Below are 16,033 nucleotides of genomic sequence, written 5' to 3'. Positions count from 1 at the left end.
AGCACTGTCCTGCCTCACAGGTGCATGAGGTACTCAGATATTATGGTGATAAGATAAAGGTTCTGTTGCACCTTCCATCCAAGTAGCTACAAGGGCTTTAGAAACAAGGAATAACTGGGCCCCATTGCCTGACTTCCATGGATGGATGGCATAAGCCGACAGAGAACTTGGCTCATGTAGTCACACAGTGCCCATGGGAGACAGATAAAGGATAGCTTCCCTGGCAGCTAGAACACTGCCACACAGCAACTATTTAACAGCAAAATAATCTAGGCTGGGAAATGAAGAAAATGAGAGGATCCAGGGAAAATCGAGGGTATTTGGGTGTTGGGCAGTGTGTTACTGTAGATGGGTCTTCTGGATAGAACATAGAAGAGTCATCCTGACCAGGCATGAACAACGAGGATCTCTTGGCAATTTTGGTAAGAGGAAGGGGATTTGTGAGAACACCAGGACTAAACTTTATTGGGGTAATTACACTTACTGCTGAAATGGATGTGCACTGACTCAGCAACACCAGAGCAGTGGAGTCTCCTATCCAAGTCGTGACCCAGCCTCATTCTCCTTTGAGCTCAGGAGCCTGGACTGCCTTCCAGTGACTGGAATAGTGGGAGCAGGGTCAAGCAAACAGGCTGGGATATTCATTCTCTAGAAAAGCCCCATGCAGACCTCACTGATGCTGCATCATCCAGCTAAAAAAATCCAGTGCCCCTGCCTTTCTTTAGCACTTCCTCCTATTGCAATAACTCTGACAGAGGTGGTGTGCGTTCCCCAGGGATGAATGGGCTAGCTGGGGTGGTTGATGCCTCGCCACTCGTTAATTCTTGGCAAGTCAGGCCAGTACTCTCAGCAGTTCCAGAGGTGCACATGGGATGCTTCCCCCTAGAAAGTGGCTCTTGGTCTGTTCCTCTGCAGAATATCAGCGGGGAGCTCATGCCTCAAAAGGACGGGTTGCTTCTGCAGTCAGATGTGGACTACGTGGACACCTGGAGGGTAAGAGGCAGCACATCAGGCCAAGTGCAATGATGTTCTTTGGGGGTCACGAGCAGGAACAGAACCTGGGACTTATTACACCTCAGCCCAAGCTGCTACTGTTAGGGGGCTTATTCCTTCACCCTCTCACTTCCCTGGTCCTTCTCGTATGAACAGAGAGCAACAATACCCGAAGTCCAAAGGCACAAACGATTCAATGTTTATTGGGGTGAACTTCCAGCAGGCATGATTCCAGTTTCCTTCCTTAGTGTCCCCCTTCCTAGCTCTGACACCACAGAGCCTCGCCTGTGTCCCTGTTCCTGTTCCCACCCCCTATTCCGATTTCCCCTTTAGCAAGACATGGTTTTAATTCCCCCATCCCCATTCCCTGTTCCCATTCTTCCCCCACCCCCTTCTTGACTGACTGCACACTATATAGTAAAACCTGAGTTTTGCTTAGCTATACCTTAACCAATCATTTTACTGAAATTTAACTAACCAATCCTAACATATTCTAACATGGTTATTTAACCAATTATACCCCACCACCTTAATTGGTTTACACCCAACAAAATTAATTATACAGCAGGCAGAAACAATTACAGAACTAGACAGAGACCATGCAAATAAACATACAAAACAATACAGAAGTGAGGATTTCACAACTACATCTATACAGACATAAGGGTTTTCCAGCTGTGTCTATTGATAAGTGAGTTCTTGCCAGACAGGATGCTATTAAACTAAGTTTCCTTTTACATCTTCTAGGCTCTTCCCTTTCTCTGGAGGTGATAGGAATATCAGGACAGGACTGTATTCCTAACAGCCCAATAGCACCTTATTTCAATGTGACTAATTTGGAATGTGAGGATGTGACCATACACTTCCCAACTTATGGCTACCTAACTACATCTTAGCCTGTCACAGTAAGAGAAGGCCATTACACAGACAGTGATCTTTGATTCTGTCTTTTATACCTCTATAACTAGCTAAGTGATAAGAATACACCTAAATTCTTAAAGTATAGGCCTTTGCATACAGGCCTGAATACCTATATCCTAACAGCTACCGCATAAGCTAAAGGTGCAGTAGCAATGGGATATGGCACCTGAGCCACATGGAGGTATTTAGGATGGAGGGGGTCTCTCAAGGGTTCCTTGAAGGGGTCCCTTACCAGGGGAAGCCCTGATTCCCACCTCCTGCATGCCTGGGTGACATGCACCATTGATGGATGCCATAAGCACACAGGGCCTGATCCAAAGCCCTTTGCAGCCAGTGGAAAGACTCTCATTAGCTTCGACGGGCTCTCCCATAGCGCACAGTGAGCGATGAGGAAAGAGCAGTGTAGGCTGCCCATCCCCCTCCAGTCATAACGATCTCCATGGCTGGCTCGTGTTCCTCACATATATTTCCCATCAGCAGCCTCTGCTGTCTGGCTGTAAGGAACCAAGAGACAGGCTGAACGCGCCTGCCGCTGTAGCAAGTGGTAATTACCAGCGAGGTTAAGAGCCACGAGCCGGGGCAGGTTTTTAGTCCGGCTGGAGATAATGAAATGGCCTCATTTAAAATGTACAAAGGCTCCGAGAAGGAGCTAATGCATCACGGGAGGAGACAGGCCGTGCTCACATGCCGACGGAAATATTTTTAAACCCGTTCCGAATGGGAACTAGGGCTCCGATTCCAATCAGCTCCCTTTCACCTCAGTTGTTCTGGACGTGTGCAGAAGGCAAAATTCGGGCACATCACTGCAGCTTGTGTGGCAAAGCTGTGCTGTGCAGGTGCCCAAGGCGGAGGCTGCATTTTAAAGTGCTCCATTCTCGCCACTGCCTGAAAGCCCAACCTAAGTACGTGGAGGGATGGAGATTAGCCACTTGAATCCGACTGATCACAGTAGTACCAGGAGCTGCACACCTACCCTGGGTGGGCGTGGAGGACAGAATGGTGGGAAGGATTCATAGATTCATAGACTCTAGGACTGGAAGGGACCTCGAGAGGTCATCGAGTCCAGTCCCCTGCCCTCATGGCAGCACCAAATACTGTCTAGACCATCCCTGATAGACATTTATCTAACCTACTCTTAAATATCTCCAGAGATGGAGATTCCACAACCTCCGTAGGCAATTTATTCCAGTGTTTAACCACCCTGACAGTTAGGAACTTTTTCCTAATGTCCAAGGATGATCAGGACCCTCTTCTGCCAACGTAAGCACTAGGCCAGGATCTTCTGTGGCACATGAGAGCACCAATCGCTGGGCCTGTTCCATGCACCCGGGCCCACCTCAAAGGTATACAGGCATCAGTGCCTCACGCCGTTGGAGGATCTGGGCCGACGTCCCTAAGGAAGTGGTGGGCTTTGACACAGGTGCTGAGCGCCCACAGCTCCAGGTGAAGCCAGTGGCAGCTGCAAGCATTCCAGCACCCTGGCAAAGCCAGCCAGTGCATTGTCAGTCGTCCATTATTCCAGCAGCCCCCTAGGTTTCCCCAGCTGTGCGGGCCCAGCCCGTGACCTGCTGCATAGAATCATAGAATATCAGGGTTGGAAGGGACCTCAGGAGGTATCTAGTCCAACCCCTGCTCAAAGCAGGACCAATCTCCAACTAAATCATCCAGCACCTCTTTGTTTTCCTGGCAGGCGATGGAGAAGCTGGTGGACGAAGGCCTGGTGAAATCGGTGGGAGTTTCCAACTTCAATGTCTCCCAGCTGGAGAGGCTGCTGTCCGTGTGCAGGATCAAACCTGCCGCCAACCAGGTAAAGGCTTGTGATCGGGCAGCGTATGAGTTACACCTTGGTGGTCTAGACTGGTCCCTGAATATGAGAGAGACAAGGTGGGTGAGTCTCCTTCAGCTCTGTGCAGCTCGAAAGCTTGTCTCTCTCACCTGCTCTGCCTGTAGCAATGGTGTCTCCGCTCCGAGGAGTGCTTATGCTACCTTTGCATCGGCTGCTTATAGTTGCAAACAGTAATTGGGAAGCTGCTGCTGTATCATCTGCTGTATTGTGCTAAGCAGACTTTTGAGTGCTGGGTTCACAGCTTGGGCAGAGCCAGAGAGGTTGTGCTCCTTCTTTGAGGGCTTGCCCCCAAAAGGGATTCTTTGTATCCCAGAAGCACAGAGTCCAACCAAGCTTGGGACCCCACTGTGCTCAATGAGAGACAGTCCCTGCACTGAAAAGCCAGCAGTCCAAATAGACAAACCAGGCAAAGGGGAAACAATCATGGAGAGGGGGAAGTTAAAGCCCAAATCTCATGGCTCCGAATCGCTCCTAATTAGGCCAAGCTGCCTCTTAACGTAGGGGGCAGGGCATGGTGTAGAGAAGGCGGAGAATCACTGGCCTAATCAATTAGGTTCTGCCTTCTTGTGGCCAGTCACGTCTCCCTTCTCCAAGGCAGCCGCTGTCACTGGCCAATAGGTAATGCTGCAGGAGGCGGCCCTGGGGAATGATGTGAAGGGGGATTGATCGGTCCTGATCCACTAGGTCTTGGTCCACTAGGAGGGTGGTGAAGCACTGGAATTGGTTCCTTAGAGGTTTTTAAGGTCAGGCTTGACAAAGCCTTGGCTAAGATGATTTAGTTGGGGATTGGTCCTGCTTTGAGCAGGAGTTTGAACTAGATATCTCCTGAGGTCCCTTCCAAACCTGATATTCTATGATCTGGCAGAAATCTGCAGCCTGAGCCTTGCTTCCCCTCTCTTAGGCCAGGGTGTGGAGGAAGGAGGCTGCATCTGATGCTCAGTCCAGCATGCTGGGAGAGGTATGTGGGATTGGGCAGACAAGAGAAGACTTGCCCAGGGCAGGAGGAAGGCTCATCTGACCCTGGGGCTATGGAGGCTCCTAATATTCAGCAAACCAGGCCCCAGCTTTGGGCTTTCCAATGAAAGCTGCACCCGTCCCGCCTAGGGAAGGACTTCCGGGCACTTCAGAGCCCACTCCTGAGCACCTTGAGGCAATGGGATGGGGGCATGAGATACAATAAATGTTTCCCCACCAGGTGGAGCTGCATCCCTACCTGACCCAGCCTGAGCTGGTGGAGTATTGCAAGTCTAAGGGGATTGTCCTCATTGCATACAGTCCCTTCGGCTGCCCTGCCCTGCCCTGGTGAGTCACCCCTAACATGCGCCCTCGGAGGGTAGATCTAAAGCAGTGGGCTATGCTGGAGGGTGAATACACACAGGACCCAGGTGGTGCTGTTGTCAGTCCTGTCTGCTTGTTAACGTTCAGAGATCAGCGTTTCCCCCTACTAGGGAGCCGGATTCCCTGGGGGAACCTCTGCCTGCGTTCCAGAAGGAGCAACTACCTTGTGAGCATGGGCACCGGAAGGAAGCCAGGGTGGCTCTTGGATCCCGGGGCAAGGTTTGCACGGCCGTTAGAGGAACACGGTACATGTGTGATCTAGAGTCACGGACTCCAATGATGTTGGTTTCTCAGAGCAGAACCGTGCTCCAAAAGTCACCTGTAAAGGGAGAATGGCCAGTGAGCTAATCAGAGAAGAGTGGGAGGTAGAAGGGGTGGGGGTCTTGCTGCTCCACAGTCCATGCTGGTGACTGGCTAGGCAGCAGTTCTGCAGAAAAGGAGTAGGGGTTACAGTGGACGAGAAGCTGGATACGAGTCAACAGTGTGCCCTTGTTGCCAAGAAGGCTAACGGCATTTTGGGCTGTATAAGTAGGGGCATTGCCAGCAGATCGAGGGATGTGATCATTCCCCTCTATTCGGCATTGGTGAGGCCTCATCTGGAGTACTGCATCCAGTTTTGGGCCCCACACTACAAGAAGGATGTGGAAAAATTGGAAAGAGTCCAGCAGAGGGCAACAAAAATGATTAGGGAGCTGGAGCACCTGATTTATGAGGAGAGGCTGAGGGAACTGGGATTGTTTAGTCTGCAGAAGAGAAGAATGAGGGGGGATTTGATAGCTGCTTTCAACTACCTGAAAGGGGGTTCCAAAGAGGATGGATCTAGACTGTTCTCAGTGGTACCTGATGACAGAACAAGCAGCAATGGTCTCAAGTTGCAGTGGAGGAGGTCTAGGCTGCATATTAGGAAAAACTATTTCACTAGGAGCGTGGTGAAGCACTGGAATGGGTTACCTAGGGAAGTGGTGGAATCTCCATCCTTGGAGGTTTTTAAGGTCAGGCTTGACAAAGCCCTGGCTGGGATGATTTAGTTGGGGGATTGGTCCTGCTTTGAACTGGGGGTTGGACTAGATACCTCCTGAGGTCTCTTCCAACCCTGATATTCTATGATTCCCTGACTCAGAAAGCACCTTCTGGGGACAGTAGATGCCCACAGCACACAGCTGTAGCACAAAGGGGCAGTTCTGCTCTGAACTGGCATCGCAGGGCTCTGTGCTGACTGTTTGGCAAATGGAGTGAGTGTGAGCTGGAGGCCTGGGAGGTGTTTTTGTAGCCTGGAGTGGCTCTGAGATACAAGCTGGGACCTCTGCCTTCGTGGCTGGTAACCCTGGCCCACCCAGCCAAGATCTGGCTGAGATCTTCACTAGGCTAACTGGGCCGGAGTCTGCTGTCACTCCGGTTTGATTTCACTGACATGGGTGGAGTTGCTTGGCCCAATAGCATTTACTGGATTCTTTTATCTTTATCAAGAGCCTGGCCAACATAACAGGGGTCCCTCTGCATGAGGAGTTCTGGGGTGCAGCCCCGCCGCATGGTGACAAAGCAGGGGAGAGGCTGAGTGAGCTGGGTCAGGGAGGGGTCCTGGCTGTTGTTAGCAGCCGGTGTTTGTGTTTGTCGACGCTGTCACTGGCTCAGGGGGAGTGACAGAAACCCTCAGTTCCTTCCCTTCCCCATTTCTCCAACCAGCAGCAAGAGGCTTTGCTGCCTCCTAGTGGTGCTGGGAAGGTGACTTCCCACCAGCCTCCTGTTTGCAAAGTGCTGCCTGTTCTCCGAGAGCAGCAGCTGTTGTTCAGGACTCTCCAAATTCTCTTCCCTTAGCCCTTCTGGGGAGAACAGCCCTGTGCCTCTCCTTGAGAATCCCACAGTGAATGAGATCGCTCAGAAGCATGGAAAGACCAGCGCTCAGGTGAGGCGGGGGACAGCATTGGCCCTAGTGGTGTTTCTCTATATAGACTTGCGACATCCTATCCAAGCTACCCGGGGGGAGGGGTTTGTGGGTGCAGTGTGGAAAAATGGGTCTCTCTGTCTCTTCGCGGTGGCTGTGCTCCCCCTGGCCACTGCACCAGCCACGTATCCTGGCTCACCAGCTCCTGCTCTCTCTGCAGGTTCTCATCCGCTTCCACATTCAGAGGGGCATCGCCACCATCCCGAAAAGCATCACCCCGACCCGCATCGTGGAGAACGCAGAGGTAACGGGGATGGCTAGCAAGCCGGGAGCCTTCTTCTGCTCCTGGCCTATGGCTGAGGTGTTACTGTCACCAGAGCAGGGTGAGACGCTTCACACAAGCGACAGCTGGGGACTCATACCAAAGCCGAGCTGTACCCAGCAGGATTTGAATGGCTAGTTCAAGGGACCCTTAAGTATTGCTAGCCTGAGGGTTAGCCCCTTTGTTCAGGGATACGCTTGAAGGCCCTCAGCTTGGAGACCTAAGTGGGTTTGCTCCTTGTAGAAGGCAACACAGAGCGAGGTCTGACTGTTATAAACCGCCTGGGTTGGCATGCACGCCCCCCGCCCCTTGTGAGAGGTGGCGTGACGCAGTACCTGGGAAGCTTGTTAACAGTTTTTTGGAAGCCGTCAGAGCGATTCTTGTCCTGGCTCCAGCTGTAACGATCTGGATGAAAACATGTCTAGGCCAGGGAAGCGGCTGTGGGAATAGATTGTGGCCCAGACATCTGGGGTGGGATTTTTGTCCTTTCACTGAGGAGTTGAGTGAGTGGCCACGCCCATTTGGTAGAGCTGTGCTGAACAAATCCTCAGAGCTGGGCCCCCAACAGAAGATCTGCCCTTAGCCTCAGAGAGAGACACATGCAAAATGTCTGGGCCTGTCTGCTGCAGGGCTAGACAGAGGGTGAATTTCAGCACAGCAGCTTGCCACACAGTAACCTCCCGTGTGTGCACTGGGGAAGTCCCATGCCCACACCCTGCCATTCCCCATATCCAGCCTCCTGGTACCACTCAGACTCCAAGGGCTGCAATTCCCAGCCTTACAGAATATCCGTCCGCATCTTCCATGCTTTGCTGTGGACTTGCATCTCCTGGCAGACCTGGGAACCTGGGCTTGGAGTCAAAGGCTGTTTCTTCTGTGTAGGTATACGACTTTCACCTGACACGCAAAGAAATCCAGATGCTGGAAGGACTAAACTGCAACACGCGATTTATTAAATGGAACTTGCTGGGGTGAGTGAGTGAAACAGGCTCGTCTAACCAAAAACAAAAAAAACAAAACAAAAAAACTTAGCCACATGCAACTGTGCTGAAGCCTTCAGAGCCCGGCTAACAATATTACACAGGGAAGTTTGCTGGCTAGGAAGGAGTGGGTGCTTTCAGTCATGTGGCCCAGGGCTAGTGCACTGGACGGGGATGCAGGAGATCTTCTATTTCTAGCTTTGCCTCTGGCCTGCTGGGTGACCTGGGGCCAGTCACGTCCCATTCTCTGCCTCAGTTTCCGTCAGTGAAAAATGGGGATCATGATCCTTTGCTTTTCACCCACAGGGCTCGAGGCAGACAGGCGGTAGATATTCAGTAGCATCTACTCTTTAAGGATCTCAAAGCACCTTCCCAACATTCATTAACCCACAGTGAAGTAGGTAAGGGACCAAACCCAGCAGGGATTGTCCCCGTTAGCTTCAGGTGGGGTTGTTCCCAAGCCAGTGTGTGTCTCACCTGTTACAAAGGGAGCTGTTTCCTCTCTGATGCTAACCCATTCGGAGGCAAGGGATACATCACAAAGGTTAGAGCAGCACATTGACGCTCGAGTGTAATACGCATGGAGTATTGCTATTGTTTATTTAAGCACTGACGGTAGGCTTGGGCCCCATGCAATACAGACAATCAAATCTTCCCTTGTGGCAGGGCTCGCAAATAAGACCCCGATCCTGAAATCGGAGAGGCCAGCATGGGACCCAAAGAGATTTCACCTGGGTGGAGGGCCGGGGTCGGTAGAAGCATAACCCAAGCTAGGAGAATATGGATTTGATGCTCTCCAGTGGCTGGTCCCCAGAGATGTTTCAATCAGCTATAGAGCTGGTTAAAATATAAAACTGTGTTTGTCTTTCTGAAAATATGAACAAAATGACCCCCACCCTGAAAACCTTGCTACAGAACTTCTGTCTTTTGACTATAGGAACACTGGAAAAAAAATTGCCCTTCCCTGTTTTCACTGAAAAGAGGGGATGGACCCCAAAAAGAAAACTGAAATTTTTCAGCTGTTGAAAACCAGAAATCAAATTACATTTTGATCAAAAAATCATTTTTAATTGGGAAGGCAGCATTTTTGGTGAAAAATGCTGACCAACTAAGGTGTGGGTTCTCACCTTTTCCTTGCTGGGTGCCCTCTACTATCTAATCAAATCTAGCTCCTCATATAACACTTTTCAGCAGTAGATCTGAGAGGTCCAGATTCATGAAGGTGCTTAAGCGTTCCAACATCTAACCCCCCCCCCATAGGGCCCTGCCAACAAGTGGAATTCTCAGCCTGGAGCTTTGTGAATCTAGTCCAAAGTGACTTGCTTCAGAGTGATCCAAGCAAAACCCACATCTCCCGTGTCCCAGTCCACTCGGCCATGCTGCAGGAAGGGCAGGAGTTTCACAACCAAACTCTGTTGGCGGCCCATGCAGTTGAGCCCCTTTGCGTCGTTAGAGGTTGATATTGCACTGGGGAAGTTAATGGGAGTTTTTCTATTGACTTAATTGGGAGCAGGATCAAGGCCCTTAAGTCTTTGAATGCAACAGGAGCTAAAAAGCAGAATTGGCTCATCCTTTTAGTTGGAGAGATTCGGCTCATCCTTTTAGTTGAAGAGATTCTGGGTTTAAACACCTCTGCTGGTGCAAGGTATCACTAGCAGATCCAGTTGCAGGATGGGCGCCTGATGGAACAGAATGCCCCAGCAAATCCGGAGAGGGATGGGCTTAGTTTATTTGTGTTTCTTTTACTTAAACTCATGGGTTAATGCATTTTAAATTAAAGGTTTGAATTCCAGTAAAATTCCCTGCTTTGGCTATTCCTATCACATGTATAGAAGAGGTGGCTGGCTACCTGCACTGTTGCTTCTTGAAAAAGTTCTATATGGAAGATTCTGAATGGTTGTGATAATTATTTACTTAGGGTGTATTTGTCTTTTATTCCAGGATGGAGACACACAAACATTTCCCATTCAGTGACAAGAAATGGGAAGTCAATCCTGGAAGATCCAGTTCCCAGTAAATCAACTGCATGTATCGGCAAGCTTTTGAAATGATCCATATCAGCCTCTCAAAATCCTTATGAAAACGTACTAGGCAAGGTAAACTAAAATCTACTTGCCTACCTGTACACTGGGGCTAAAACTAATTATGTTTTATTTCCCATTTTAAATGACGTGAGAATGGAGAAGAATTTTACATGGGTGATTTTAAATATTTGCTCTGCAAAGGGTAAGGGGGGATCTTGATAAGCTATTTGTTCTCTGCAGACAGTTTCTAGATATGGGGGTAAAGGATTAGACTCTTCTGTAATGTTCCCCTGATTTTCTTTCAGTAACACAATAAAAAACAGCTGCTCAATGACAGCATTTAGCATTCCCAGCTTCATGTGTTCATTTTTCAGGGGACTTGCACCATGCACTGAACATACTGGGGTTTTGTTAAACAGCAGACTGTACCAACATGCCTTTAACTTGATGCAACATGGGATTTGTAGTCTCCTGTTCAAAACCTTCAATGTAAATGCTTTGGCTATCTTCTGCACTGCCATGTTATAAATCAGTCAGTTTGCTGTGGGGGGGAAGTCATAGCAACTGGAATATTCCTATCAATTGGAGTCACAGACTTTTTTTGCTGTGGGCAGAATTCACTCCTGTACTGAAGACCAACCTGATCACTTCAGTCTCATTTAGGTTGTGCCTGTTCTGCCCCCTTACTCCTGATTAAATGGGACTTAAGCGAGGTATAGCCCTTGTGCTGGATAGCCCTGGATGCACAGGTGAATGTCTGTTGGAGACAAGTCACAGTTTTCACTGCATGTTGCTTATCGTTTGGGGAGCACCCTTTCCCTTTAAGTGCTCAGCAAACAGGCTAGTTCACTGTATGCATGTGCATAAAAGTCAGCCTGTCCTGATGGACTGCACAGTACAGCAAGCTGACCTTGACAGATCACTGGGAGCAACAGTTTTGCAGTGGACTTCAGTGAATGTATGGTCAGGCCCAGTATTAACTTGGAGAGACTTAAACCTTTTAGTGTACATTAGATTTATGTGTATTTGGGTTTTTCGCCTTTCTCTGCAGCATGGGGCACGGGTCACTTGCTGGAGGATTCTCTGCACCTTGAGGTCTTTAAACCATGATTTGAGGACTTCAGGACCTCAGACATAGGTCAGGGGTTTGATACAGGAGTGGGTGGGTGAGAGTCTGTGGCCTGTGTTGTGCAGGAGGTCAGACTAGGTGACCATAATGGTCCCTTCTGACCTTAAAGTCTATGATTCGTGTTTTTAAGATACACAAGTTCACATACCTGAGGTGTTATGGTACACTAAGCCCCTGCTTAATGTTGTCCATTCAGTTTGTTTGCCAGATGATGACCATTATGTGTGTTGAACGGATGTAATGTAAATTTGGATGTATATTCTAGGAGTGTAAAGCTCTGTGTGTGGTTAGAATGAAAACAAAACGGAAAGATGTCAGATGAAAGTTTTCTATGGACCTAGCTGAAATAACTTGCATATAATTAGTTATCACAGCTGTTTCACATTGAATTGGAAAGGGAAGGATTCATTTAGATAGCTAACACTTAGCAATATATAATACTTTGTACAGGGTTTGAAGATGCGATCTCTTTAGCTGAGATCTCACATTTAAACTTCATCTCCAGCTACTTCAATTTGTTATTGCGACATTGTTCTCACCAGGAAGTTTGTTTTAAATTGAGAAGTTATTTGTTCCTTAATTATAAGGGATGTACAAAAACCTCTCTCTATGTTGCCCTTCAGCCCTGTCCGTTAGTGCCCTTTTGTGGGGTAAAGGTAATTCACTCTGTGTCTGGTCTAAAGTTGAAAAGTTACCCCAACCCTGCTCCTCAAGGACACCCTTTGCAAGATGGGGGTCTGTAACGGTGTTGGAACTCACCACCACAGCACCTCCCACTGGTGACTCCGGGTATTAGCTCAGTCCAGTGGAGTGCCCTCTCCTGGTGGTGTCTCGCCCTTGGTTGGCATCTGAGCCCGCGTCACTCTCAACTTGCGGCATCCTCTTCGAGCCACTGCCCTCCAGCAGTGCCCCTTAGTCCATCCTCGCCCCCTACTGGGGGGGTGTCAATCAGCTGTCTCTGCGCCCCGGCCAATGTATGCAACTGCACCCCCAAAGTCACACCTCAGGACTTTGGACCCCCAAAGTCACAGCTCAGGACAGCCACTCCCGTCAGCCAGGTGTAAGGCAAAGGCAAAGGGGGGGGGAGGAGGACCCAGACCCGCCCACTACTCTGGATCCCAACCCAGGGACCCTCTCGTGGCAGCCATCCTGCCCTCCTTCTCTCCACATGACTGTCCACATTACTGGGCTGCTTCCCCTTCAGCTCCTCACACCTGCTAGGCCATTACCCTCAGGGCCTGCAGCTGGCAGACACCAGGCTGGAGTTCCCTTCTGCTGTCCCAGGTGCTAGTCTCCCCATCTCTGGAGACAGACCCTCCCCCATGATGGTCTGGGACAGACTGACTGCTCCTTTCCTAGGCAGCCTTTATATAGGGCTGAGCCGGGCCCTGATTAGCTCCCAATAAGTCCTTCTCTGATTGGCTGCTCATCTGCACAGGCCCACTGGCCTGCTGCAGCCTAAATTCTCAGGGAGTGGGGCAGCTGCCCCATTACAGGGTCCTACTTACTTGATCCTGAAGGCTGTAGCTTTCCTCCACCTCGTAAGTTGGAGGCCAGGAGCCCAGCCTTTCTCACGGTGCCCTAATGCAAAATGTCCTGTGGGAAGCCCAGCTCCAACCAGGGCTAAGTACGCAGCTGAAGCTGCTTCCCTTCTTCCTTGTGTAGATCACACAGAGTCGGCTTCTTTAGAAGCTAGGAACAGCTTTGTTGGACTTAACTGGGTCCAGAATAAGGCCTAGAGCTTGATGAGTTGCTTTGAAGGGGTCTGATTTGTGACAAATGCAGGCATTAGCCTTGTTTACATGGCAAGGAGGACAGAGTTTGGGCAAATACTAAAAGGCAACTCCCCCTTCTCAAGCACCCAGCATTAACCTTTTAGCCTACATCCAGATTTTAAAAGGAGTCTTATTAATGAGTTAGGGTAACCCATCAGCTAGAAAAATGTCATTGCGGTCACACATTAGGCACAGAGCTGGTGGTCATCACGAGGGTGGATGGAGATGCTGGAAGTGGTGCAGTTTTCCCCTATCACATAAAGTTTAAAGGTTATCTGGTATCCAACGTGGAAAAATCATAAAATCACAAAAAGGGCCATAACTGGAAGCAACATTGGCTAATTTTGACCAAAATTGGCAGAAAGCTTCTAAATATAATTGATAATGCAACTATGTACCTAAAATAGTAGTGTTTTGGAAAGTTTGGGACCTGTTTAGCCCCAAGTCACAGATTTTATGCATTTCCTTGTACTTCTTTGCCTTCATTTAAACAAAAGTCTGTAGTCACATGACAGTAGGAGCCTCTTTGTACCACGTATTACATCAACATATTGGCCATTATTTGTCATTATGATTTGAGACGTTGTCTGTCTGCTATTTTATAAATATTGGCTACTGCTCAACGATTCCTGCACCAGCAACTCATGTTAATACAGTGTACACCATAATGAAATATTTTCAGGCTATGGTCCACTCTCTGGGCCGAGACTGGACCTGTCATCTATGATAAAGCAATCTCCTGCAAAGCATGGTTGATTAAATGGACAATACCACCTCGAGATGGGAGGCAAGCATTGTGCAGTGAATTTCATGTGTGTGTGATAGAGGCAATGTGATGCAAGATAGTGGGTTTGAAGACATCCTTGTGGAAGGTAGCCTCTGTAGTGCTCCGGTCATCAGCCATGTTCTAAGAGGGAACCATCTAACCATGGCATTAAAGTCCACAAACGTATAAATGTGTTGATAAATTGATTGAAATGGCTGGCACTTGGTGATTCCATGGACAATATTGTCCCAGTAAATGAAAAGAGACGTCTTGGGAGAAAGCGCAAACATACATGGAAGCATTTGAAGATGTGGAGAAAGCACAGGATGAAAACAGAGTGGAAGCACAGAATGCTCCGGCAGGCTTTATGAATCAAGCCCGATCACTCCACCAACTCATGGACACTTCCCTTACAGTACCAGTTTGGGGTTCCCGCCCTGCTGAAGCTATTATACTAATGCAATCTTATTGGGATGACAAAAACCTGTCTCTCCCGGTATAATGCAGGAGATAGGGGCTCACCTAAGTAGCAGCTCCAGTGGGTTCAAATCTGCCCTCTACTTCTCATGAAGGACTCTGAACAGGGGCTCCAGCTGCCCAGGTGTATGCTGTATAGGGATGGGGAGCTCCCTTGCTTTTGCCTTTGGAAGCTGTTCCACATTAATTAGCTATTGTTTGAATGACAGCAAAACCAATAGATGCTTCGGTTCTAGGAGCTGCAGATTCAACTTCCTTCCCCCTGTTAAGCAGGGCAGGTGTTGAATGCAGCTGTGGTAGGTGTGCCTTGAACTTTCGGCTGGTGTGCTCTTGCCTGTGGAAGCTGTTCCACTTTAATTAATGTTACTTGGGCCAGCCACTACCTGCAGCTTCCCCTACAGTCCAGTGGCTAGGGTGTGGGAGAGGTGGGTTTAGATATGCTCTGGTGCTTGTATACCCTCATCTTTTTGTTAGACTGATGGGGGGGACAGGTGACCTCCCTCTTTCTTGTGGAAGCTGTTTCACATTAATTAAATGTGATTTGGGCCAACACAATCCCCACTCTCTAGATGTGGTTAGGATACTCAACTGGGTTGCAGGAGATCCTGGTTCAAATCCCCCAGCTGCCTGTTCAGCAGGGGTTTGCACAGGGATTTCCTGCCTCCTTGGTGACTGTCCTTTGAGATGGGCTATCCTTGTCTGAACTCCCCTCCCCCCTTTCTCAGGAGGCCATTGTCTTCTTGGGACAGGGAGGGGATTTGGACAGGGATCATCCCCCTCTGACTCTCCCCAGGAGGTGGGAGCCTTCAGTTCACACCCCTCAAAAGAGCAGGGGAATGCACTGGGGTCTGCCACAACCTGAGTGGGTTTCCTGATCATGGTGGACAAAGAGTGGGTGTGGGGGGGGGGGAGTTGCAGCCAGCTGCAATTAATCTTTAATTAAAAGGAACAAAAGGCCCTGTAAAATGGCCCTTGTCTAGGGACAAGGGCTATTACCTCATTAGCTAGAGATCCTCTGAGCAGGCAGACTAGGGATTTGAACAAGGGTCTCCCACATGCTAGCTATGCACCCTAACCCCCACACCATGGGGGGCTTCAGTAGGGTATGTTGGCCCAGTTAATCTGTAGTGAAAGTGGAACAGATTCAACAAAGGATTAAGGCAGTTCTCACATCAGATTGCCTCCTAGCCCAGCACTGAGGCCATTCATTTGAGTGGGAAGAGATGAGGTTTCAAATCAAGCAGAAGGTGGAAGTGAACCTAAACCTCCTACAGCCACTGAGTACTTCCTGTTTGATTTGATCCTGCCCCTCTTGGTCGGAACGCTTGAGTGTTTCGCACACACCCGAGCTGTTCTTGAACAGGAAACACATGACCAGGGCTTGGAAGAGGGGCCTGATCCAAAGCTGTGGAAAGACTCAGCCATGGACAGCCTTGGGATTAGGGCCTAAAACTGGCAGCAGAAGAAAAAGCAGCGGCCGTGCCATGCAGTGCATTGTTTGGTGCGGCTGCTGCTCTCTGAAGCAAGTCTTACGAGCCCTGCTGTAGCCAAGTTTACCCGCCCGTCACAGGCATGATTGG

General features: G+C 49.3%; 1 protein-coding gene across 1 annotated transcript in view; it reads left to right on the top strand.

Moving 5' to 3' along the window:
• LOC115645011 (1,5-anhydro-D-fructose reductase-like) overlaps positions 1-8,296 on the top strand; it is a 63,662-nt gene extending 55,366 nt beyond the window's left edge. Inside the window, exons 7-12 of the mRNA XM_030549423.1 lie at positions 916-993; positions 3,605-3,721; positions 4,956-5,062; positions 6,914-7,001; positions 7,201-7,284; positions 8,185-8,296. Of these exons, the coding sequence (XP_030405283.1) occupies positions 916-993; positions 3,605-3,721; positions 4,956-5,062; positions 6,914-7,001; positions 7,201-7,284; positions 8,185-8,277 (567 nt within the window). The 3' untranslated portion in view covers positions 8,278-8,296. The remainder of the gene's footprint in view (positions 1-915; positions 994-3,604; positions 3,722-4,955; positions 5,063-6,913; positions 7,002-7,200; positions 7,285-8,184) is intronic.
• The last annotated feature ends 7,737 nt before the right edge of the window (positions 8,297-16,033 follow it).

This window comes from Gopherus evgoodei, chromosome 2 (assembly GCF_007399415.2).
Source record: "Gopherus evgoodei ecotype Sinaloan lineage chromosome 2, rGopEvg1_v1.p, whole genome shotgun sequence".
NCBI lineage: Eukaryota > Metazoa > Chordata > Testudines > Testudinidae > Gopherus > Gopherus evgoodei.
This window is presented reverse-complemented; position numbering and strand designations above follow the sequence as displayed.